The sequence below is a fragment of the Bombina bombina genome, unplaced genomic scaffold (assembly GCF_027579735.1).
Source record: "Bombina bombina isolate aBomBom1 unplaced genomic scaffold, aBomBom1.pri scaffold_518, whole genome shotgun sequence".
Lineage (NCBI taxonomy): Eukaryota > Metazoa > Chordata > Amphibia > Anura > Bombinatoridae > Bombina > Bombina bombina.
This window is the reverse complement of record NW_026511547.1, coordinates 1-26,806: the sequence shown is the minus strand read 5'-3', so window position 1 is coordinate 26,806 and position 26,806 is coordinate 1. Positions and strand designations below refer to the sequence as shown.

Genomic DNA, 26,806 nt, shown 5'->3' with positions numbered 1-26,806 from the left:
CGCCCTGGTTTTTTTAATCAGGTTTGATGCATTTCTTTCTTTAACTACAGTCACCACGGCACCTTATAGTTTCTCCTGTTTTTTTTTCTCCTGTACGTCGGTCGAATGACTGGGGTGGGCGGAGCCTAGGAGGGACTATATGGACAGCTTTTGCTGTGCTCTTTGCCATTTCCTGTTGGGGAAGAGAATATTCCCACAAGTTATGGATGACGCCGTGGACCGGACACACCGTTGGAGAAAGTAATTTATCAGGTAAGCATAAATTCTGTTTTTTCTACATGGGCCAGGAATGGCCTCCAAAATGTAAAAGATATTTGCGTAAACGAATCCCTAACATTTGCAGAGTTAAGAACCAGTTTTAACATAGCAAAAAATTCTTCTTTGCGTATCTCCAGGTACAGCATTGGATCGCAACCTTACGTGCAGATGATGATGATTCTAGACACTTATTGGGGGATTTAGAAGATGTGATTAGACTATACCATGCTGGGAAAGTTTCTATCTCAATCCCCTATAATATGCTTATTAAACATAATGGATTGATATATATTGATGATGTAGAGGGGAAATGGGATAAATCACTAAAGGACATATTCTTCAAAGTTTTAAACTAGTCGATCAAACACAAGTTTTTATAGATTGGAGAGAATCTCACTTTAAGTTAATCTATTCTTTATTACTCCAGATAAAATGTCAAAATCGTATAAAAAGGAAGTTAACTGCCCTAAATGTAATGCTAGGGAAGCAGGTGAAATGCACTGCTTTTGGAGTTGCCCCAAAGCAATGCAGATTTGGAGTAAAGTATGTTTCTGGCTGAATAAAGTGGAGGCTTGTAATTTCACTCTAGAGCCGAGATATATTTTCTTCTTGTTAAACCATGAGGAACCCTATCCGAATTCGAGACTCATAAACACAATAATCCTAGTGGGACGCAATGTCATCCTCAGGAATTGGAAGTCCTCCCGGGAACCTAAATTCAAGGAGTTTTTAAATAAAATGCACAACCAGATCACGATGGAACAATTTAATTTAAGAGACTTTAATGATGTCAATTCAAAGATTTTTTGTTAAATGGGAAAAAGTAATCATAACTCTCCCTTTAGATGCACAACTACAGTTAATTGCCCCACTAAGGGATTCTAGCTGGTTTATCCAGAATTTGGAACTTGGATTATTTCCATCTAGTTGGAAAGTATAAATTTTTTTTAGGCGTCTCTTCTTTGCTCTCTACCCCTCCCTCAGATCCCCCCCCCCCCCCCCCGTTACTCTGGGTTCTGGCTGATTGACCACCCTAGGAGGTTTCAGGGTATTAGCAAGGTTAATTTACATTGACATCAAAATTTAGCTGTCCTTTTTCTTGTTTGTTTTTTCTTCTTTCCTGTTTTCCTCACTGACTGTTTTGTGCTTGTAAAATGCCAATTTCTTTTTTTTGTGTAATGGTTTATTAGAATGTAGTGTATTGACCTCTAATACGCATATGATGAATTGGCTCCTTCCCCTCATTACTGTGTAAGCAATGTGATAATAACTGACTTCCCCTGTTTTTTTTTCTTCTGTACCCCCGAATGATATCTCAATACAAATTTAAAAATCAAAAAAAAAACTTGACATTTCAAGAATGCATAAAATGTTGATTTATTGCAATATACATTTATTTATTTTGCTTCCTTTTGTTGTAAAATACATCTAAAATGTGTTCTTGTTTTACATTTTCACAGGGAGGTTTGGGCTAATACTTTCTAGGCAATTTATGCAAGCTTTTGTTTACTTCACCTTTCCCCCCTACGAATCTCAACAGTTATAAGTTTGTAAAAGGTGGATTATTAGTTTTGCATCAACAATCCATGATAGAAGAATCATTCTTTGCAATAGTAACTAAGTTGAATAAGTGCAAAACCACCTTTAGGGAAGAGATAAGGGCAGGCTTCCCCAGTCTCAACTGCACATGTTAAAAATAACACAAATATAGCATGAATAAAATGATCAAAGGGATCCCAATGTTAAAGGAATAAAAATAGATCACAGAAAAAATGTCCAAACAATGTGAGAAATATATCCAAAAAATAAGAATGTGGATTTCCAATATGAAAATACCTGAGTGTGTAGTGATATATAGAGGAAGGAGAACGATAAACCTTGCGCTGAAAAAAATATATTGCCTTTCAATTAAGCTTCACATCCAATGGCTGGCAATCCAAAACCAGTCTGAAACTAAAATTAACACAAAGAAAAAAGCAGATAATGTGAAGCGCCAAAATGCTAGTTATAGTGGCTTAAAATTTAAAGTTGAAAAAAGAATTATATATAATTAATGAGTTGTGTCTAATCCATATATTTTGATCATTTGATAGAAAAAGTGGCTACAACAATATAGACCAACTGATATAAGGTTCAAAAAAGCGAAAGTTTGTAAAAACAATTGATAGGTAATATAAAAATATAAAAAATGTGTTGAATCAATAAGTGACATTAAAATCACATATGATTTATTTATAATGAATTTAAAAAAAACACAAAACAAGAAATTCATGCATGAATATATAAAAACTCTGTGTACTTTTATATACAGATATTGTATTATACACAATCACCTAACCCTACTATTTCCCTTGAAGGGAGATGTTAATACTTCTTAAATTGCTTTTTAAAAGACGTTGTTATAACTAAAAGCTTGTGTGGCAAGCTAATGAGGCAAGAAACAGTCCCAAAGACTCCTTATAGCCTTTAATTGGACATAAACCGTCCTTGTAATCTGCTATTATGTCCACAGTAATGATTGGAAGCTTTGAAAAAAGGTACATTATTTTCAATCATTACTGTGGACATAATAGCAAAACGGATTACAAGGACGGTTTATGTCCAATTAAAGGCTATAAGGAGTCTTTGGGACTGTTTCTTGCCTCATTAGCTTGCCACACAAGCTTTTAGTTATAACAACGTCTTTTAAGAAGCAGTTTAAGAAGTATTAACATCTCCCTTCAAGGGAAATAGTAGGGTTAGGTGATTGTGTATAATACAATATCTGTATATAAAAGTACAGTTTCTTTCATGTAATTAACAAGAGTCCATGAGCTAGTGACGTATGGGATATACATTCCTACCAGGAGGGGCAAAGTTTCCCAAACCTTAAAATGCCTATAAATACACCCCTCACCACACCCACAAATCAGTTTTACAAACTTTGCCTCCAAGGGAGGTGGTGAAGTAAGTTTGTGCTAGATTCTACGTTGATATGCGCTCCGCAGCAAGTTGGAGCCCGGTTTTCCTCTCAGCGTGCAGTGAATGTCAGAGGGATGTGAAGAGAGTATTGCCTATTGAATGCAGTGATCTCCTTCTACGGGGTCTATTTCATAAGGTTCTCTGTTATCGGTCGTAGAGATTCATCTCTTACCTCCCTTTTCAGATCGACGATATACTCTTATATTTACCATTTCCTCTACTGATTCTCGTTTCAGTACTGGTTTGGCTTTCTACAAACATGTAGATGAGTGTCCTGGGGTAAGTAAGTCTTATTTTCTGTGACACTCTAAGCTATGGTTGGGCACTTTATTTATAAAGTTCTAAATATATGTATTCAAACATTTATTTGCCTTGACTCAGAATGTTCAACTTTCCTTATTTTCAGACAGTCAGTTTCATATTTGGGATTATGCATTGAATTATCATATTTTTCTTACCTCAAAAATTTGACTTTTTTCCCTGTGGGCTGTTAGGCTCGCGGGGGCTGAAAATGCTTCATTTTATTGCGTCATTTTTGGCGCGGACTTTTTTGGCGCAAAAATTCTTTTCCGTTTCCGGCGTCATACGTGTCGCCGGAAGTTACGTCATTTTTTGACGTTATTTTGCGCCAAAGATGTCGGCGTTCCGGATGTGGCGTCATTTTTGACGCCAAAAGCATTTAGGCGCCAAATAATGTGGGCGTCTTATTTGGCGCTAAAAAATATGGGCGTCGCTTTTGTCTCCACATTATTTCAGTCTCATTTTTCATTTGCTTCTGGTTGCTAGAAGCTTGATATTTGGCATTCTTTCCCATTCCTGAAACTGTCTTATAAGGAATTTGATCTATTTTGCTTTATATGTTTTTTTTTTCTCTTACATATTGCAAGATGTCTCACGTTGCATCTGAGCCAGAAGATACTACAGGAAAATCACTGCCTGCTGGATCTACCAAAGCTAAGTGTATCTGCTGTAAATTTTTGGTAGCTATTCCTCCAGCTGTTTGTAATAATTGTCATGACAAACTTGTTAAAGCAGATAATATTTCCTTTAGTAATGTACCATTGCCTGTTGCAGTTCCCTCAACATCTAAGGTGCAGAATGTTCCTGATAACATAAGAGATTTTGTAAGAAGGCTTTGTCTGTTATTTCTCCTTCTAGTAAACGTAAAATGTCTTTTAAATCTTCTCTCTCTACAGATGAATTTTTAAATGAACACCATCATTCTGATTCTTTGGACTCTTCTGGTTCAGAGGATTCTATCTCAGAGATTGATGCTGATAAATCTTCATATTTATTTAAGATGGAATTTATTCGCTCTTTACTTAAAGTACTAATTGCTTTAGAAATAGAGGATTCTAGTCCTCTTGATACTAATTCTATACGTTTGGATAAGGTTTTTAAAGCTCCTGCGGTTATTCCAGAAGTTTTTCCTGTTCCTAATGCTATTTCTGCAGTGATTTCCAAAGAATGGGATAAATTGGGTAATTCATTTACTCCTTCTAAACGTTTTAAGCAATTATATCCTGTTCCGCCTGACAGGTTAGAATTTTGGGACAAAATCCCTAAAGTTGATGGGGCTATTTCTACCCTTGCTAAACGTACTACCATTCCTACGTCAGATGGTACCTCGTTTAAGGATCCTTTAGATAGAAAAATTGAATCCTTTCTAAGAAAAGCTTATCTGTGTTCAGGTAATCTTCTTAGACCTGCTATATCATTGGCTGATGTTGCTGCAGCTTCAACTTTTTGGTTGGAAACCCTAGCGCAACAAGTAGCAAATCGTGATTCTCATGATATTATTATTCTTCTTCAGCATGCTAATAATTTTATCTGTGATGCCATTTTTGATATTATTAGAGTTGATGTTAGGTTTATGTCTCTAGCTATCTTAGCCAGAAGAGCTTTATGGCTTAAAACTTGGAATGCTGATATGGCTTCTAAATCAACTCTACTTTCCATTTCTTTCCAGGGAAACAAATTATTTGGTTCTCAGTTGGATTCTATTATTTCAACTGTTACTGGTGGGAAAGGGACTTTTTTACCACAGGATAAAAAATCTAAAGGTAAAAACAGGGCTAACAATCGTTTTCGTTCCTTTCGTTTCAACAAAGAACAAAAGCCTGATCCTTCGTCCTCAGGAGCAGTTTCAGTTTGGAAACCATCTCCAGTCTGGAATAAATCCAAGCCTGCTAGAAAGGCAAAGCCTGCTTCTAAGTTCACATGAAGGTACGGCCCTCATTCCAGTTCAGCTGGTAGGGGGCAGGTTACGTTTTTTCAAAGAAATTTGGATCAATTCTGTTCACAATCTTTGGATTCAGAGCATTGTTTCAGAAGGGTACAGAATTGGTTTCAAGATGAGACCTCCTGCAAAGAGATTTTTTCTTTCCCGTGTCCCAGTAAATCCAGTGAAAGCTCAAGCATTTCTGAATTGTGTTTCAGATCTAGAGTTGACTGGAGTAATTATGCCAGTTCCAGTTCCGGAACAGGGGATGGGGTTTTATTCAAATCTCTTCATTGTACCAAAGAAGGAGAATTCCTTCAGACCAGTTCTGGATCTAAAATTATTGAATCGTTATGTAAGGATACCAACGTTCAAGATGGTAACTGTAAGGACTATATTGCCTTTTGTTCAGCAGGGGAATTATATGTCCACAATAGATTTACAGGATGCATATTCCGATTCATCCAGATCATTTTCAGTTCCTGAGATTCTCTTTTCTAGACAAGCATTACCAATTTGTGGCTCTACCGTTTGGCCTTGCTACAGCTCCAAGAATTTTCACAAAGATTCTCGGTGCCCTTCTGTCTGTAATCAGAGAACAGGGTATTGTGGTATTTCCTTATTTGGACGATATCTTGGTACTTGCTCAGTCTTTACATTTAGCAGAGTCTCATACGATTCGACTTGTGTTGTTTCTTCAAGATCATGGTTGGAGGATCAATTTACCAAAAAGTTCTTTGATTCCTCAAACAAGGGTAACCTTTCTGGGTTTCCAGATAGATTCAGTGTCCATGACTCTGTCTTTAACAGACAAGAGACGTCTAAAATTGATTACAGCTTGTCGAAACCTTCAGTCACAATCATTCCCTTCGGTAGCCTTATGCATGGAAATTCTAGGTCTTATGACTGCTGCATCGGACGCGATCCCCTTTGCTCGTTTTCACATGCGACCTCTTCAGCTCTGTATGCTGAACCAATGGTGCAGGGATTACACGAAGATATATCAATTAATATCTTTAAAACCGATTGTTCGACACTCTCTAACGTGGTGGACAGATCACCATCGTTTAATTCAGGGGGCTTCTTTTGTTCTTCCGACCTGGACTGTAATTTCAACAGATGCAAGTCTCACAGGTTGGGGAGCTGTGTGGGGATCTCTGACGGCACAGGGAGTTTGGGAATCTCAGGAGGTGAGATTACCGATCAATATTTTGGAACTCCGTGCAATTTTCAGAGCTCTTCAGTTTTGGCCTCTTCTGAAGAGAGAATCGTTCATTTGTTTTCAGACAGACAATGTCACAACTGTGGCATACATCAATCATCAAGGAGGGACTCACAGTCCTCTGGCTATGAAAGAAGTATCTCGAATTTTGGTTTGGGCGGAATCCAGCTCCTGTCTAATCTCTGCGGTTCATATCCCAGGTGTAGACAATTGGGAAGCGGATTATCTCAGTCGCCAAACGTTGCATCCAGGCGAATGGTCTCTTCACCCAGAGGTATTTCTTCAGATTGCTCAAATGTGGGGGCTTCCAGAGATAGATCTGATGGCCTCTCATCTAAACAAGAAACTTCCCAGGTATCTGTCCAGATCCCGGGATCCTCAGGCGGAGGCAGTGGATGCATTATCACTTCCTTGGAAGTATCATCCTGCCTATATCTTTCCGCCTCTAGTTCTTCTTCCAAGAGTAATCTCCAAGATTCTGAGGGATTGCTCGTTTGTTCTGCTAATAGCTCCGGCATGGCCTCACAGGTTTTGGTATGCGGATCTTGTCCGGATGGCATCTTGCCAACCATGGACTCTTCCGTTAAGACCAGACCTTCTGTCGCAAGGTCCTTTTTTCCATCCGGATCTGAAATCCTTAAATTTAAAGGTATGGAGATTGAACGCTTGATTCTTAGTCAAAGAGGTTTCTCTGACTCTGTGATTGATACTATGTTACAGGCTCGTAAATCTGTATCTAGAGAGATATATTATAGAGTCTGGAAGACTTATATTTCTTGGTGTCTTACTCATCATTTTTCTTGGTATTCTTTTAGAATTCCGAGAATATTACAATTTCTTCAGGATGGTTTAGATAAGGGTTTGTCCGCAAGTTCCTTGAAAGGACAAATCTCTGCTCTTTCTGTTCTTTTTCACAGAAAGATTGCTATTCTTCCTGATATTCATTGTTTTGTACAAGCTTTGGTTCGTATAAAACCTGTCATTAAATCAATTTCTCCTCCATGGAGTTTGAATTTGGTTCTGGGAGCTCTTCAAGCTCCTCCGTTTGAACCTATGCATTCATTGGACATTAAATTGCTTTCTTGGAAAGTTTTTTGTTCCTTTTGGCCATCTCTTCTGCCAGAAGAGTTTCTGAATTATCTGCTCTTTCTTGTGAGTCTCCTTTTTCTGATTTTTCATCAGGATAAGGCGGTGTTGCGAACTTCTTTTCAATTTTTACCTAAGGTTGTGAATTCCAACAACATTAGTAGAGAAATCGTGGTTCCTTCATTATGTCCTAATCCTAAGAATTCTAAGGAGAAATCGTTACATTCTTTGGATGTTGTTAGAGCTTTGAAATATTATGTTGAAGCTACTAAATCTTTCCGAAAGACTTCTAGTCTATTTGTCATCTTTTCTGGTTCTAGAAAAGGCCAGAAAGCTTCTGCCATTTCTTTGGCATCCTGGTTGAAATCTTTAATTCATCTTGCCTATGTTAAATCGGGTAAGACTCCGCCTCAGAGGATTACAGCTCATTCTACTAGGTCAGTTTCTACTTCCTGGGCGTTTAGGAATGAAGCTTCAGTTGATCAGATTTGCAAAGCAGCGACTTGGTCCTCTTTGCATACTTTTACTAAATTCTACCATTTTGATGTATTCTCTTCTTCTGAAGCAGTTTTTGGTAGAAAGGTACTTCAGGCAGTGGTTTCGGTTTGAATCTTCTGCTTATGTTTTTCATTAAACTTTATTTTGGGTGTGGATTATTTTCAGCAGGAATTGGCTGTCTTTATTTTATCCCTCCCTCTCTAAGTGACTCTTGTGTGGAAAGATCCACATCTTGGGTATTCATTATCCCATACGTCACTAGCTCATGGACTCTTGTTAATTACATGAAAGAAAACATAATTTATGTAAGAACTTACCTGATAAATTCATTTCTTTCATATTAACAAGAGTCCATGAGGCCCACCCTTTTTTGTGGTGGTTATGATTTTTTTTGTATAAAGCACAATTATTCCAATTCCTTATTTTATATGCTTCGCACTTTTTTCTTATCACCCCACTTCTTGGCTATTCGTTAAACTGATTTGTGGGTGTGGTGAGGGGTGTATTTATAGGCATTTTAAGGTTTGGGAAACTTTGCCCCTCCTGGTAGGAATGTATATCCCATACGTCACTAGCTCATGGACTCTTGTTAATATGAAAGAAATGAATTTATCAGGTAAGTTCTTACATAAATTATGTTTTTTATATAATCATGCATGAATTTCTTGTTTTGTGTTTTTAAATTCATAAATAAATCGTATGTGATTTTAATGTCACTTATTGATTCAACACATTTTTTTTATATTACCTATTAATTGTTTTTACAAACTTGCTTTTTTGCACCTTATATCACAGTTGGTCTATATTGCTGTAGCCACTTTTTCTATCATTCTCAAAATATATGGATTAGAGACTACTCATTAATTATATATAATTCTTTTTTTCAACTTTAAATTTTAAGCCACTATAACTAGCATTTTGGCGCTTCACATTATCTGCTTTTTTGTTTGTGTAGTGCTATATCCCAAGTCAAGTGAATAATCTACTCAAATGTGTTTTTGTTTTTGTTTTTTAATGCCTATAAAAAAAAAATGTGCGTAGAGCGCAAACAATGTATCTGCTTACCAGCAGATGTTTGCGATAGGCACTCAAAACTAAATTAGTCGACACATTTCAGCCCTTCAATAAAGGGCCTCTTTCTTGAAAAGGGCCCTATATCGAATGGCTGAAATATTTTCCTGTAAATAGTTAAAAACTTTAATAAGAATATTGCAAAAATTTGTTTACATGTTTTTTGTTTTATCTACTTTACGGCAAAAGGCTGTAATGCACTTATGTCTAAATGTGTGTACATATCTATCCTTTCTAATGACACAAGTCCACGGATCATCTAATTACTATTGGGAATATCACTCCTGCCCAGCAGGAGGCGGCAAAGAGCACCACAGCAAAGCTGTTAAATATCACCTCCCTTCCCTCCAACTCCAATCATTCTCTTTACCACTTCCTTGCTCTAATGTAGGCAAAGTTAAGTGTTGGAAAAGATTCTAGTAGTTAGGAACTTTTACGTATGTATATACATTCCGGATCAATGTTGGTGTCAAAACACCTTACATAAAAGGTAAAGAAACTGGAACGGACTTTACTTGGCGTCTCCTTCGCTCTGCTTTCACTGCAGTTCTGCCCACACTTGAGGTTCCGGGTAGGAAGGTCAAATTCCGTTGTGTATCAAGGAGAACCCTGTGGTGGAAAATCCACTTGTGCACAACCAGCCAAAAAAGACCTAGACCGGCTCCTCCAAAATGACTTTGAAGAAATTTTGAAGTTTTAACTTTCTTATCTGACAAGATTAATTAGAAATATAGGTCAAAACGTGCACCTACAGGTTGGTAACAGCAAACATGAGGTACGCCTTACCACTGACGTGTTTCGGCTGTACCCGTAGTCATAGATAAAATCTAGGAGTTACCTTCTCATATAAATATACCGCTTTATTTTCTAATTGGTTAACCGCTGCCCTACTACCCCTTCTGAATGGTGTAGACCCTTTATTCCACACCTGTGTAATCATGTGTTTCCAATTCTGCTGTGAAGAAATTTTTAACTATCTCAAAGTAGTTATGGAAGAGCCAGTCTGGGTCTTTTTTGGCTGGTTGTGCATCTATGCTGGATACTATGAGCCCAATCACTTCCATACACTGGTCCACAGATGGCTTTGAGGAGGCCTGAAGGGCAAGACAGCTGGACGCAATCTTGCAACGTCTCTGATCTGTCAGGAATATCTTCATGGATATGGAGTCTATTATCGTACCCAGGAATTACACTCTGTTGCAGGGAACTCTCATTTATCTTCCATCCATGAGATCGAAGGAGAAGAGCCCTCGAATGTTCCTCTGCAGGACGGCGCCTGGATCAGGATGTCGTCCAGATAAGGTGCCACTGCAATACCTCTCGCTACCGTGAGCAGCGCTCCGAGGACCTTCGTAAAGACTCTTGGGGCAGTCGCAAGGCCGAACGGTAGGGCCACGAACTGGAATGGTTGGTCCAGAAATGCAAATCTTAGGAACCTGAAGTGATCTTTGTGGATTGGCATGTGAAGGTAAGTATCCTTTAAATTTATTGTAGTCATGAACTGTCCCTCTTGAACTAGGGGCAGAATAGACCTGATCGTCTCCATCTTGAACGGTGGGACTGACAGAAATTTGTTTAGGCACTTTAGGTCTAGAATCGGGCGAAACGTGCCCTCCTTCTTTGGGACCACGAAAAGGTTTGAATAATACCCCAGACCTCTTTCTGCTAGAGGGACTGGAGCGATTACTCAGAGAGGAGAGATCCCTCACACACTGTAGAAAGGCGTGTCTTCTCCAGTCTTGATAGGAAGAATCTGTCCCTGGGCGAATGAGTCTTGAACCCTATCCTGTAACCATGAGTGATGACCTCCAGAACCCAAGGGTCCTGAACGTCCCTCATCCAAGTGTCCGCGAGAAGAGTCTGCCCCCTACGCGATCCAGAGACAGATCGGGGACTGCCAATTTTGTCTTGGCGGGCTTCTTGCTCTGCTTGGCCTTGTTCCAAGATTGAGCTGGCTTCCAAGATCCCTTGGACTGCTCTGTTTTCGCTGCTGGCGTTGAGACTTGTCTGAATGAAAGGGATTAAAAGTAGACCCCTTAAGCTTATTCTTCTTATCCTGCAGTAGGAATGCAGCCTTTCCTCCCGTGACCGTGGATATGATCGAATCCAGGTCTGGACCAAAAAGATCTTTCCGCTGAAATGGGAGGGATAGTAATCTATGCTTGAAGTCATGTCAGCAGACCACGACTTTAACCACAGAGTCCTACGGCCTAGAACAGAAAAACCTGATGTCTTGGCATTTAGGCAAATCTGCATATTTGCGTCACAGATGAAAGAATTGGTTACCCTTAAGGCCTTAATTCGTTCCTGTATCTCCTCAAGGGGAGTCTCCACCTCGACCATAGCTGACAGAGCGTCACACCAGTAGGTAGCAGCTGCAGCAACCGCTGCAAAAAAAAAGAACCCCGTGAGTTGAAACCTCTTTCTCAACATGGATTCCAGTTTTTTTAACCATGAGCTCCTTGAACGAAAACTATCCTCGAGTGGGATAGTTGTGCGCTTAGCAAGCATGGCTATTGCTCCATCCACTTTAGGGATGACCCCCCACAGCTCAAGCTGCGAGTCCGGGACGGGAAACAGTAGATGGGGGGGGAAGGACGAGTCAAGTTTCTCCCATTTGTTTTTAATAATATTAGCCATCTTAACGGGGACTGGGAAGGTCTGAGGCACCACCCTGTCCTCGTAAACCCTATCTAGCTTTAGGGATAGAAGGTTCCTCCAGCAGTTTCGGGTTCCGTAACCTCCAATGTAGCAAACGCCTCTTTCAGCAGAAAGTGCAAATGCTCCATCTTAAACTTTAAAATATGGCTCCTCCGCAGCTGGACGTCTAGCTGTAGCAGATTCTGACCCAGAAAAAGCGCCCTCCGAAGAGTCTGTCTCCCTCATCAGCGGATAATCTGAGATATCCAACGGAGTAGATGACCCCTGCGACAGATAGCTATGTTTCTCCTTGCACTTGAGCAGGGCGTGATAAGGCATTGAAGGCAGCAGAAACTGCCATTTTTAACTAATCAGCGAAATCTGGCGGCCAAAGGGCCCCTCCTGCTGGAGGATCAGTAATGCCCTTCGAAGCTGCGTGTGTAATGGAAGATGAATGTAGGGAACGCACCTCGCGGGACGGAGAACCCTCAGATGGACGGCTCGGTTGTACTAAAAATCTTATTCTTTTTAGATATTGCAATCTTATCAAAGCATGTGGAATATAGTTGAGCATGCGGATCAACTGGAACCTCCTCACAATAAACGGTTATTAGATGTGGATAAGGAGGGAGTACCCTCTAACATATCGGAGTCCTCCATAGCTTGTGCCTTTATTGCGGACTAGATAGAAATTTAAATGGCCCCTTTTATACTCCCTAAGGAAACTGACTGTTTACACATTGACAGAGCCTCATCTCACACATATCGCAGCTTTAAACACAAAGAATATTATGCATAAATCCCCCCCCCCCCCCCCCCCGTTTCTGAGGATATTAACCCTTGATTCTATACAGATAAAAGGAGATGCACTGTGACCCTGTCTTCTTGCATTATATGTGTATAAATGAAACAATCTTACCAGAATCTACGCCGTGGAACAGGAACACGGCCTTTCAGGTGTGACAGGGTAGTAGCATCGCTCCTGACATGGACTTGAGCAGAAAGTAGGCAGCGAAACTTGTCAACGCTGATTGCTTGTGGAGCTGTTAATATGAGTCAAGATGGTTTCACAGGAAGACACTCCCTGCATCTCCGGACTCACTTTTATCCAAGCTCTCACTGAGAGGCTGACAGGATTACTTAAAACTCCAGTCCCATTCCGAAGAGTATTACCCTCCATAAGAGACTATCTTTAATCTTCCGACGCTTCTCTGCCAACCTCCTGTGACGAAAGGCAAAAAAATGACAGGGGAAGGTATTTAAGCCTTTGGCTGGGATGGGATGTCTTTGCCTCCTCCTGGTGGCCAAGTTCTTAATTCCCACAAGTAATGAAGGCGTGGACTCTCCTCCCATTAAGATGTAAAATACACCAAAACTCTACTAAGATAATTACATGACTTTCTACAACTTCCCTGTTCTCAATGTATAGTTTCCTGCAAGAGAGAATAATAAAATTCAGAATCTTCAGCAGAGCACCTCTCTTTCCCTACCTCCATGAAACGAGGCAAAACAAAAATTATGCTTACCTGATAAATTTCTTTCTTTTGTGATGTACCGAGTCCACGGATTCATCCTAACTTGTGGGATATCAATACCAAAGCTTTAGGGCACGGATGAAGGGAGGGACAAGACAGGAACCTAAACTGAAGGCACCACTGCTTGCAAAACCTTTCTCCCAAAAATAGCCTCCGAAGAAGCAAAAGTATCAAATTTATAACATTTTGAAAAGGTATGAAGCGACAACCAACTCGCAGCCTTACAAATCTGTTCAACAGAAGCATTTTTAAAAGCCCATGTGGAAGCTACTGCTCTAGTAGAATGAGCTGTAATCCTTTCAGGAAGCTGCTGTACAGTCTCATAAAACGGATGATGCTTTTCAGCCAAAAGGAAAGAGAAGTCGCCGTAGCCTTTTGACCCCTACGTTTTCCAGAATAGACAACAAACAAAGAAGATGTTTGACGAAAATCGTTGGTTGCCTGCAAATAAAATTTCAAAGCACAAACCACGTCCAAGTTGTGCAACAGACGTTCCTTCTTACAAGAAGGATTAGGACACAGAGAAGGAACAACAATTTCTTGATTGATATTCCTGTTAGTAACAACCTTAGGTAGGAACCCAGTCTTGGTACGCAAAACCATCTTATCAGCATGGAACACAAGATAAGGAGAGTCACATTGTAATGCAGATAGTTCAGAAACTCTTCGAGCTGTAGAGAGAGCAACTAGGAACAAAACTTTCCAAGATAAAAGCTTAATATCTTTGGAATGCATGGGTTCAAACGGAACCCCCTGAAGAACTCTAAGAACTAAATTTAGACTCCATGGCGGAGCAATAGTTTTAAACACAGGCTTAATTCTAACTAAAGCCTGAACATCTGCCAGATGCTTGTGCAACAAAATAGACAGAGCAGATATCTGTCCCTTAGGGAACTAGCTGATAATCCTTTCTCCAATCCCTCTTGGAGAAAAGACAAAATCCTAGGAATCCTGATTTTACTCCAGGAGAAGCCTTTGGATTCGCACCAAAAAAGATATTTACGCCATATCTTGTGATAAATTTTCCTGGTAACAGGCTTTCGAGCCTGAATCAAGGTATTTATGACTGACTCGGAGAAACCCCGCTTTGATAGAATCAAGCGTTCAATCTCCAAGCAGTCAGTTGCAGAGAAATTAGATTTGGATGCTTGAATGGACTTTGAATCAGAAGGTCCTGTCTCGATGGTAGAGACCATGGTGGAAGGGATGATATGTCCACCAGGTCTGCATACCAAGTCCTGCGTGGCCACGCAGGCACCATCACAATCAGATGCTCTCTCCTGTTTGATTCTGGCAATCAGACGTGGAAGGAGACGGAAAGATGGAAACACATAAGCCAGGGTACTGCTAGAGCATCTATCAGTACAGCCTGAGGATCCCTTGACCTGGAGCCGTAACAAGGAAGTTTGGCGTTCTGACGAGACGCCATCAGATCCAACTCTGGTGTGCCCGATAGCCGAACCAGCTGAGCAAACACCTCCGGATGGAGTTCCCACTCCCCCGGATGAAAAGTCTGACTTAGAAAATCTGCCTCCCAGTTCTCTACACCTGGGATATAGATCACTGACAGATGGCAAGAGTGAGACTCTGCCCATTGGATTATCCCTGAGACCTCTATCATTGCTAAGGAACTCTTTGTTCCGCCCTGATGATTGATATAAGCCACAGTCGTGATGTTGTCCGACTGAAACCTGCAGAATCTGGCCGAAGCCAGCTGAGGCCATGCCTGGAGAGCATTGAATATCGCTCTTAATTCCAGAATATTTATCGGTAGGAGAGCCTCCTCCCGAGTCCACAAACCCTGAGCTTTCAGGGAAATCCAGACTGCACCCCAGCCCAGAAGACTGTCGTCACTATGACCAATTCTGGCCTGCGGAAACACATTCCCTGGGACAGATTATCCTGTGCGGCTACCATTAGTCCGATTTACCTCCATACACTGAGCCACTGACGGCTGAGGAATGGAATGAAGAGCTCGGCAGGTGGTTAAAATCTTTGATTTCCTGACCTCCGTCAGAAATATTTTCATGTCCACCGAGTCTATCAGAGTCCCTAGAAATGAAACTCTTGTGAGGGGGGAAAAGAACTTTTTTTTTTTTTGGTTCACTTTCCACCCGTGAGACCTTAGAAAGGCCAACACTAAGTCCGTGTGAGACTTGGCTAGTTGGAAGGACTACGCTTGAATTAGAATGTCGTCTAGATAAGGCGCCACTGCTATGCCCCGTGGCCTTAGAACCCTAGCACCTTTGAAGATTTGCGGCGCTGTGGCCAACCTGAAAGGAAGAGCCACAAACTGATAATGCTTGTCCAGAAAGGCGAACCTGAGGAACTGGTGATGATCTTTGTGGATAGGAATGTGCAGATACGCATCCTTTAAGTCCATGATGGTCATATATATTGACCCTCCTGGATCAATGGTAAGATAGTCCGAATGGTCTCCATCTTGAAAGATGGAACTCTTAGGAATTGGTTTAGGATCCTGAGATTCAGAATTGGTCTGAAGGTTCCCTCCTTTTTGGGAACTATAAACAGATTGGAGTTGAATCCCTGCCCCTGTTCAGCTTTTGGAACTGGGCAGATCACTCCCATGGTAAAGTCTTCTACACAGCGTAAGAACGCCTCTCTTTTTGTCGGTTTACAGACAACTGAGAAAGATGGAACCTTCCCCTTGGAGGGGAATCCTTGAAATCTAGAAGGTATCCCTGGGTTACAATTTCTACTGTCCAGGAATCCTGAACGTCTCTTGCCCAGGCCTGAGCAAAGAGAGAGTGTCTGCCCCCTACTAGATCCGGTCCCGGATCGGGGGCCACCCCTTCATGCTGACTTAGTGGCAGCAGCAGGCTTTTTGGCCTGTTTACCTTGTTCCATGTCTGATTAGGTCTCCAGGTTGGATTGGATTGAGCAAAGTTCCCCTCTTGCTTTGCAGCAGGGGAAGAGGTAAAAGGACTACTCTTGAAGTTTCGAAAGGAACGAAAATTATTTTGTTTGGTCCTTGTTTGACTTATCCTGAGGGAGGGTATGACCCTTCCCTCCAGTAATGTCTGAAATGATCTCTTTCAATGCTGCCTCAAATAGGGTCTTGCCTTTGAAAGGAATGGACAAAAGCTTAGATTTAGATGACACATCAGCTGACCAGGACTTAAGCCATAAGGCTCTACGCGCTAAAATGGCAAAACCTAAATTCTTAGCCGCTAATTTAGCAAGATGAAAAGCGGTGTCTGTAATAAAAGAATTGGCCAACTTAAGAGACTTAATTAAATATCATCTAGTGGGGTCTCCATCTGAAGAGCCTCTTCTAGAGCCTCAAACCAAAAGGCAGCTGCCGTGGTTACAGGAACAATGCATGCTATAGGTTGAAGAAAACCTTGATGAACAAAAATTTTCTTTAGGAGACCCTCTCATTTTTTTTTTTTTATCCATAGGATCAATGAAAGCACAACTGTCTTCAATAGGTATAGTTGTACGCTTAGCCAGGGTAGAAATAGCTCCCTCCACTTTAAGGACCGTCTGCCATGAGTCCTTAATGGTGTCAGAAATGGGAAACATTTTCTTAAACCACAATGTCCGAAATCCTCTTAGGGACTGGAAACACATCAGTGTAAACAGGAAACTCTAAATATTTGTCCATTTTTACACAATTTCTCTGGGACTATAATAGGGTCACAATCCTCCAGAGTAGCTAAAACCTCCCTGAGCAATAAGCGGAGGTGCTCTAGCTTAAATTTAAATGCCGTCATATCTGAATCTTTCTGAGAGAACATCGTTCCTGAATCAGAAATCTCTCCCTCAGACAACAAATCCCTCATCCCTACTTCAGAACATTGTGAGGGAATATCGGATACGGCTACTAAAGCGTCAGAAGGCTCAGCATTTGTTCTTAACCCAGAGCTACTGCGCTTCCCTTGCAACCCAGGCAGCTTAGATAAAACCTCTGTGAGGGTAGTATTCATAACTGAAGCCATATCTTGCAAGGTGAAAGAATTAGACGCACTAGAAGTACTTGGCGTCGCTTGTGCGGGCGCTACTGGTTGTGACACTTGGGGAGAACTAGATGGCAAAAACTGATTTACTTCTGTCTGAGAATCATTTTAATGCCAAATTCTTATGTCAAAATATGCTGTTTGCAATTTATAGACATATCAGTACAAGTGGGACACATTCTAAGAGGGGGTTCCACAATGGCTTCTAAACAAATTGAACAATGAGTTTCTTCAGTGTCAGACATGTTTAACAGACTAGTAATAAAGGAAGCAAGCTTGGAAAACACTTTATTTAATGAAAAAAACACCATTTGCAAAAACAGTACTGTGCCTTTAAGAGAAAAAAGGCATACACAAACTGCAAAACAGGTTAAAATTGCTTCAATTTTTCTGAAATTTTAACAGTGTACCCACTAAGCCTTAGAAGGATTGCGCCACAAGTAAATAAGCAATAAACCCACAAATGACAAAACCGGATTGAAATTTGTCTAAAACCAGTTAAAACCCCTATTAGCACCTTGCCACAGCTCTGCTGTGGCCCTACCTGCCCTTAGGAAGCGATAATATAGGGTTTAAAGCTTCAATTAGTCCCTCAGAAGACTCTCAGGCCCTCAGGAGAAGTTGCTTGCTGCTTGTAAATGTAGGCTCCGCCCACCTCACTCGATGTTGCTGGGGCCTACACAAAACTAACAAACCCTGCCTGAAAGCCATGTGGGTTATAAACAACCCCAAAGAACCCTCAAGCAAATGTCTTATAAAACAGAAATTGTTACTCCCAGACACAAAAACGTTTGTCCCAAATTCACATAACAAACTGAGTGCCCACAAAAAATTAACCCTTTATGCAAGCTAGTAAAAACCTCTGATAACACTAGGATTACTGCTTATCCTTCCCCTAATGGGGACACTCTCAGCCTTTCTGAGTTAACACAGTCTTTGCAGAAAATATGACTGAACATACCTCATTGCTGTATAGCAAGAAACAGTTACAAATGCTGAGGAGTACAGGAAAACTTCAGTGTGAGGAACGAAGGTCCACTGCTGTTCCCACAGAAGCTAAGATCATCATCCTCCAGGCAGAAATCTTCATCTATGTCCTGCCTGAGAGTAAATAGTACAACACCGGTACCATTTAAAAATAACAAACACTTGATTGAAGATAAAATGAAACTAACAGTTAAACACTTCTTCTCTTTACTCTTCCTGCTTAGAGCCAGCAAAGAGAATGACTGGGGGGTGGAGTTATGGGGGGGAGCTATATAGACAGCTCTGCTGTGGTGCTCTCATTGCTACTTCCTGTCAGGAAGGACAATATCCCACAAGTTAGGATGAATCTGTGGACTCGGTACATCATGCAAAAGAAATATCTACTTGGAGGGTAGGGGAAGTGGTAGGGATATTTAACGCTGTTTGGGGTGTCCAGGTGAAGTAATTCCCATAGGTTATGAATGTCGGACTTTCACTGCCATTAGAAAGAAAAGCATGCTTTTTATTTTGTTTTCCAAAGTTGGGAGAAATCTAATGCTCTCATGCGGTCATCTTTTTAACTTAGTAAAGAAACTTTCCCCTTGAAGCTGTGTTTATTTATAAATATTAATAGTTACAAATAGAGGCTAGAGGTTGCAGCCAAATGGAATGTTCTCATGTACGTTTTCACCTTAGGCAGATAGTTTCAAAAGTGCTACTAAATGCATCAATGACTTTGACCTTACCATCATACAACAGAGGGGGTTACTACACAAAATACGATTTATGAATTAGTCTGCTAGAATTTTTTTTTTTTGTTGAAACCTTAAAAATATATTATTGAATGAATTGTGATTTATTTTTTGTAGGTGGAGGTGATTGGAGGTGCTGATAAATATCATTCCGTTTGCCGGCTCTGCTACTTCCAGAAGCAACCACAGCCAGGGGGGAAAGAAAACTCTTATAGTGCTATGGATATCGCACCCTGTCTCACAACTGCACGGTTAACCACAGCTGCCTCTCCGCGAAAACCTCTTGCCCCATGCCAGCGTTGCTAGAAGGTGGTGAAATACTTTAATTACAAATCATGGAGTTGGATAAATCTCCTTTGGCATACCTTTCTATTTAATGAACTTTTTATATTTGAAATAGTCTTGTACTGCTTTTTTTATTATGATGAAACTAGTCCTAAAGCCCGTTCACACGGGCCGTGTTGTGTTATATTTAATTTAAATTCTCTGTCTCTCTCTCTCTCTCTCTCTCTCTCTCTCTGTGTCCCCCTCTCTGTCCCCCTCTCTCTCTCTCTCTCTCTCCCCCTCTCTCTGTCTGTGTCTCTCTCTCTCACCTCTGGGCATGCAGTACTGACTCCCAGCCTCTTATAATGCTGCCCCCCTTTTTGCCCCACCCTCTTTACCTACTGTCTGTGTACCACTTTCTACCCCATCCTCTCTGCCTGTTGCCCCTAGTGCTCCCCTTACTGCCCCAGCCACTCAGTCTGCTGACCTCCAACAGTGCAGCTCTCACTGCGCCAACCTTTCAGCCTACTGCCTTCACACCTTACATCCTGCTGCCCCGCAGCGTTCCTCTAACTGTCCCCCTTAGTGCTCCCCTTACTGCCCCAGCCACTCAGTCTGCTGACCTCCAACAGTGCATCTCTCACTGCGCCAACCTTTCAGCCTACTGCCTTAACACCTTACATCCTGCTGCCCCGCAGCGTTCCTCTAACTGTTTCGCGCTGCTGTCGGGTGGGTGCGCGTGCGGCTAAGTGAGTGCGAGGGTGTGATAGGCGGCTAGGGTGCGCGTGCGTTTAAGTGAGTGCGAGGGTGCTTCTGCAAGGGGGGTCATCTGCGCGCGAGGGTGCGCGTGCGATCAGCGGCAAGAGTTTGTCTGAACTGCGCATGACGGCTTCAGACAAACTCTTGTCTTTTATAATATAGGATTGGACAAGAATATACTCTTCCGATAAATGTCAGCTACATCCCACCCACCACCAGTTATTTTGATAGTTTTGTATTGTAATTCTAGTGGTTTATCCCAACTGCTATTTCTAATAGCAGTAACATATAGGATTTTTTGTTTTCTCCTCTCAATCTAAAAGACCAATAACTTTGCCCCAGAAGCATAAATTATCTACTGTATATCTTTTCATATGCGATGGCTGTTACAAAATGTAGTGGTTGCGCTTCTAGTAGTGTAGTTAGTGTTTATACCCAGATTCTCCAAATCTTTAAAAAGACTGAGTAAAAGCTAGAAGCATTAACAAGTTAGTGAAAGTCAGGACCCTTGTCCGTATCTTATTCTTCCCTCTATCAACTTAAAGGGTTATACAACTCATTTAAATATATGCACAGTATATATCACTAACTAAACACACAAAGGTCTGCATATAAAAATATTTTTATAGTTTTTAAACGCATTGCATTGTTTTGGAACTGTGTTTTGTTTTTAATACTGACTGATAGAAGTCAAGTACGTAAATACTCTGGATGGGTTACTGCTTAACATTTAAAGTGGGTAAATTCTCTTAATGTGATTTTATATATGTATGTACCATTAAAACAAAAAAAACAGCTTACTGGTGTTAGAAACCTTTATTTTTAAAAAAAAGTGACACTTTGTGCATTAATAAACATGCATGAAAATTCCAATTTAAACCCAACACCATTATTTAATCTTTACCTAAAAGCAGTGTTATGCATAGACCACTCAAAAACTGGAAATAATAAACTACAGGTCATTCCTGTACTCAACTAGTATGTTTAGTACACGCCATACAAGGCAGTTTGTATAAAAGTGTAATGTATACAAAAGCTTTTCACACAACATAAGTGAAGGTAGAATTCAGCTTTAAATAGCCACATATTTATTGGGGTACTACTTCTTACAAGGAGTAGTATTACCACTGAAGGCTCTGTTAGCAGTATTGAAAAATAATATTTGGTACAACATAAGAGTTTAAAGGGCTAATACAGATTAAAAGTATATATTCTAATTAGAGTATGTAATTTTAAAGGGACAGGAAACCCCAACATTTTCTTTCATGATACGGATGGAACATACATTTTTAAAAAACTTTCCAATTTATTTCTATTCTCAAATTTGCTTTATTCTATTGTAATTATTTGCTGAAGAAACAGCATCGCACTACTGGCAGCTAGCTCAACACATCTAATTAGCCAATCGCAAGAGACAAATGAGTGCAGGCACCAGTCAACTTTTACTTGTTAAGTATATGTGCATATTCTTTGTTCAACAAGGTATACCAAGAGAACAAACCAAATTTGAAAATGGAAGTTAAAGGGATAGGAAAGTCAAAATTAAATCTACAAGATTCAGATAGAGCATGTAATTTTAAGTCAATTTTAAATTAACTTCCATTTTCAAATTTGGTTTGTTCTCTTGGTATACCTTGTTGAACAAAGAATATGCACATATACTTAACAAGTAAAAGTTGACTGGTGCCTGCACTCATTTGTCTCTTGCGATTGGCTAATTAGATGTGTTGAGCTAGCTGCCAGTAGTGCAATGCTGTTTCTTCAGCAAATAATTACAATAGAATAAAGCAAATTTGAGAATAGAAATAAATTGGAAAGTTTTTTTAAAAATGTATGTTCCATCCGTATCATGAAAGAAAATGTTGGGGTTTCCTATCCCTTTAAAATTACATACTCTAATTAGAATATATACTTTTAACCTGTAATGGTCATTTTAAGTCTTAATTTAAAATTGACTTAAAATTACATGCTCTATCTGAATCTTGTAGATTTAATTTTGACTTTCCTATCCCTTTAAGACTTAAAACGACCATTACAGGTTAAAAGTATATATTCTAATTAAAGGGATAGGAAAGTCAAAATTAAATCTACAAGATTCAGATAGAGCATGTAATTTTAAGTCAATTTTAAATTAAGACTTAAAATGACCATTACAGGTTAAAAGTATATACTCTAATTAGAGCATGTAATTTTAAAATGTATAACCCTGTAATGCTATATCTTTAGCCCTCACAATGGAGTCACAAATGAAGTATTGCTTTAGAATAGCAGAGCACTGCTGGTCCCTAGCGGAAAACTGCTGCTGACCCAATAAGCAGCTCTAGTTGAACGGGCAGGCAGTGTTACTGATAAGGTCAGTGGCAGTTTTCAGCTGAGGTTAAACGCAACATTACAGGATCTCTAGTCTTAAAATTGCAGGCTCTAACTATGCAAGTTATTTTTTTCACTATAATGGCCCTTTTAAAAAAATATAAAAAAAATAGGTTGATTTTATTACATTTGCAGCAGGTGTACAGGCGTTTCAAATTAAAGCTCTGCGGGTACAACTTAAAATATATTTGGCACGGTAAAAAAAAAACCCATGTTTAAACATACAAAAGGTTATGATTAAACGTAGCTGCAAAAGTCATTCTTTAACCACACAAAATGCTTTTACATAAAGGGCTCGATTTATCAAGCCTTCTCCTCCCCTACAACTGCAGTCAGTGGATCAAGCATCGGTCATCAGTGGTATTCAGCAGCCTCTTTGGTGTAGAATTTCAATCTCCCCTTTCTCATCCGACCAGGGAGACTGATGGCTCCTGCCCGCGCGTGATTGGTTGTGCATGGGCAGGGAGAGGTGTTGCACGCAGGCGCAAAATAGCACTCGCATGCAATGGGAAATTCTGCCTGCCAGAGGCAAATTGGGGCAAATATGTACGCCACTGTCTGCCCTCGCTTGATAAATCGAGCCCAAAGTGTAAGCTTTACCTCTGGTAAAGTTGGTTCCTTTCCACCATGGTGTAAACTACATGCTTAGACTTTTATTAATAATCACTAGTGTTTTCCTTGCTTCTTCCTGTAACCTGGAAATGCTGCAAATCAAATAGAAGATTTAGACAATTTGCAGTGTTTTCAAATACTTGTCCCTTTAAAACCAGAAGCTACCCTCTTAAAAAGCATCATCAGAAATGACCTTTAACATATCTGAATAGCATCTCCCACTGTCTGTAAACTGCAAGCTCTGACAACACAAAATGCAATGCTTTTAATCAATACAAACTGGCAAACCTGTCTGGTAATAATACAAGTGTCCATTGTAAAGGATACATCGGTTATAGGCAAGGTGACTTTAAGAAGCTGCATTAATTATGCAGCATTAAATTAGACAAAAAAATAGCTTTTACAATTTCTTCCTTGGTGTACAGCATACAAGGACATGGCTTTTCAGCTAAGTCAATACAGTAAGGCACATAAAACTAGTGATTTTGGTAGTGCAAACAGATCATCCGGGACCTAAATTAAACTTTACTCAAACACTGACCAAATCTGCTTCACAGAGGTGTAAATGACTTCTAATGAATTCAACACAGAGAAACAGAATGTCAGCTTGAGAATTAAGTCCCTATAGGCACTTATAAATTTAGAAACACTTGTGTATCCACAGGTACACTGCTCACAACTGATTCCTACAAGAATAAAATGACAGCTAAGAGCAGGTTGCATCCAGGTTTAGAATCTTATGTTATTTAAACAAAAATAAAAAATAAACTTTTTCAACCACTGGATCCGTGGCTGATCACTTTTTCTTCCTGAGCTTTTGCAGTAGAGGTCTGCTCAGTATGCTGGTGGTTGATACTCTCCTGTGTCGGAGTTCTGGGTAAAAGGGGGCTGCTGGTAGCTGTCACTAACAGTGTTTGGGTAGCTGGAGTAAGGTGTGGTGGTGTCCTGGGATGGATCCACATAGTCTGTACTGAAATCATCCACTCCTGCTGTGTACCTCTTGTATGCTAGAAAAGCCAGTGGGATCTGCAAACAGAGGAAAATTAGAATCATTTCATTTGAACACAATGCTCTTTAATTATAGAAACACATGCATTCATTCACACCAACTAGTAGATCTTTGTAGACATACCCATGTAAGAATAGAAAAGAAGCTGAATGCGATGGCAGCTCGTGCATTGTCTGCTCCAGTTAAATAGCTATGTGGATCTGTTATTGACCACTGATTCGTTAAAAAACAAAATCCCACAAACCATAGGAAGCTCCACAGTCCTGCAATAAAATAAAGAAGTTAATAGTACTTTCAACCCACTACCATTCTTCTCTAATGGTTAAGAGAACAACTACAATATAATTATTCCCTCCCCATTTACTGTAATTTAAGCCCTTAGTGACCAGAGCACTTTTCCATTTCTTTTTTAAGACACGATGAGTCCAAGGATCATCTTAATTACTAATGGGATATTCACCTCCTAGTCAGCAGGAGGAGGCAAAGAGCACCACAGCAGAGCTGTTAAATAGCTCCTCCCTTCCCTCCCACTCCAGTCATTCTCTTTGCCTACATTAGTGATAGGAAGAGGTAAAGTGAGGTGTTACTTAGAATTCTTCAATCAAGAGTTTATTATTTTTAAAGTAGTGCTGCTTTGTTCTAGGGTGTAGCCGTAATCCATATCAGTCTCTACAGTAGAGCTTTTGGTGGCTTTAGAGCAATGGGAACTTGTGGGACATAATTCTCACTTCGCCTCCTATATTCTGATGCTGCCCTTACCAAGAAAACCTGAGGGATTTTTACTCTGGACTTTTGTTTTTTTTCCAGGTCCATGGGAGGGAGAAGACCTCTTAAACCGGAGAACTGCCTTGCTGCCAGGCAGAAAATGAAAGTTTATTTCTGGGGGTAGAAGGAACTCAGAAAAAAGTTTGGGCACTTTATTAATTTTTCATTTGACCTCATTGAACTTGGACTCTTCACTCCGCCCGCTACAAGCTAGCGTTCTGGTCGGAGGATTGCATTTCCGGATTCAAAGTGTGGTCTGTGAGCTGCGTTGGTTCATCTCTCTCTCCCTTGGACTTAGATTCCCCTAGTGTTATTAGGGGACATGATGGCAGTGAGGACGCAGGCACTAGCATGGTTTACTTTGTCAAGCTGTGCAAGAGTGTATGCTCTAAGACATGTGGATACAGGGAGATTGTCTTTCTAGCATTATGGCTCCCGGTGTTTTTTGTTCAGAAGGGTGCTGATGACATAGAAACTGTGCAAGATCTTTTATGGGACATCTAGTACACAGTGGAACCACTGTAGACAATTGGACTGAGAAGTTGTTTAAACTGTAATTGTTCAGTCTGTCCGATTGCTCCCGGTGGCTATACTTACAACAATGGGGACCGAGAGATTACATCTTATGTTTTCTGTTTGTTTATGTAATTACAGTGAGAGTGGTGTTTCCGCGAGTGATATCAGCGGTCTAGCATTGTTTATTTGGGGTAAAGTTCTTTCTTTTAATTGAGTACGATCTATCATTTAGTCTTTTTTCAGTATTCTGCCTTAGGTGAGGCAGATTGATTAAAGAGGTATACTTTACATTTTCTGTCTCAAATGCAGTGCCCTGCGGTTCCTTGCAACTTCTGCCATATGTGAGGCAGATTGATTAAAGAGGTATACATTACATTTTCTATCTCAAATGCAGTGCCCTGCGGTTTCGTGCAATTTCCATCTGAAATTGCTGCACAAGTCATTGCTTCATCAAGGTCATAGGCAATGCCTGTGAACAAAGAGGTGACGTTGATAAAATGCGTTAATTTTTCTTTTGAAGAATCAAGCTGTTTTTATTTGTGTAAATTCATCTTTTAGGATTAAGGGTGGTCCAGGAGACTCTACTAAAGGTTTCTTGCTCTTGGCTTGGATTCCAATATGGTTCCACCAATCTGGTTGTATTTCTCATTTATTGAGAAATCTTTGGTGATGAGAATAGACTTGTTCCAAACATTATTTCTTTTACAAGATATGACGAGTACACAAATTTCATCCTTACTTGTGGGATTACGCCTCCTGGTCAGCAGGAGGAGGCAAAGAGCACCACAACAGAGCTGTATATATAGCTCCTCCCTTCCCTCCCACCCAGTGATTCTCTTTGTCTGTGTTAGTGATAGGAAGAGGTAAAGTGAGGTGTTAGTACTCACTGGCACCATTTAAAAACAAACTCTTGATTGAAGAATCTAAACTTTTTTTAGAGTGGAGCATCAGGTGTTTCAGCAATGGGAACTGAGGAGTTTTCTACATCATCACTTCACTCCCCATGCTGGTGCTGCCCTGCTGATGGTCTTATAAGATATACACATAAGGCCCCTATTTGTCCCCCACAGACCTACAAGAGGTGATGCACTACGGTATGTACAGTCTTTTTGTTTTCTGGGAAGACCGTGTAGCTCAGAACAGACTGGACGTTAGCTGCTTCAACCACAGGTGGGGTACTTAACTTACAAAACAAAGTTTTATTTCCCTGTTTGCTTTATTATACTATCTATATAATAGCAGTGGGTTGGTGTACTTATTGTGACCCGGTTTCATTATGGGGTCAGAAACGGTGACACTCTATATGCAGGCTGATGCTGGA

At 40.3% G+C, this 26,806-nt stretch overlaps 2 protein-coding genes across 2 annotated transcripts in view; one reads left to right on the top strand and one right to left on the bottom strand.

Moving 5' to 3' along the window:
- LOC128643795 (thymidine kinase, cytosolic) overlaps nt 1-21,008 on the top strand; it is a 60,026-nt gene extending 39,018 nt beyond the window's left edge. The window contains exon 7 of the mRNA XM_053696618.1: nt 19,308-21,008. Within this exon, the coding sequence (XP_053552593.1) occupies nt 19,308-19,496 (189 nt within the window). The 3' untranslated portion in view covers nt 19,497-21,008. The remainder of the gene's footprint in view (nt 1-19,307) is intronic.
- A 1,674-nt stretch (nt 21,009-22,682) lies between these two features.
- Nucleotides 22,683-25,954, bottom strand: LOC128643796 (putative synaptogyrin-2 like protein; the record flags this gene model as incomplete). Its single annotated transcript, XM_053696619.1, has 3 exons — nt 22,683-24,221; nt 24,328-24,486; nt 25,860-25,954. Coding segments are annotated over 3 exons (446 nt in total), but the record flags the coding sequence as incomplete, so codon positions are not given.
- Nucleotides 25,955-26,806: the final 852 nt, after the last annotated feature.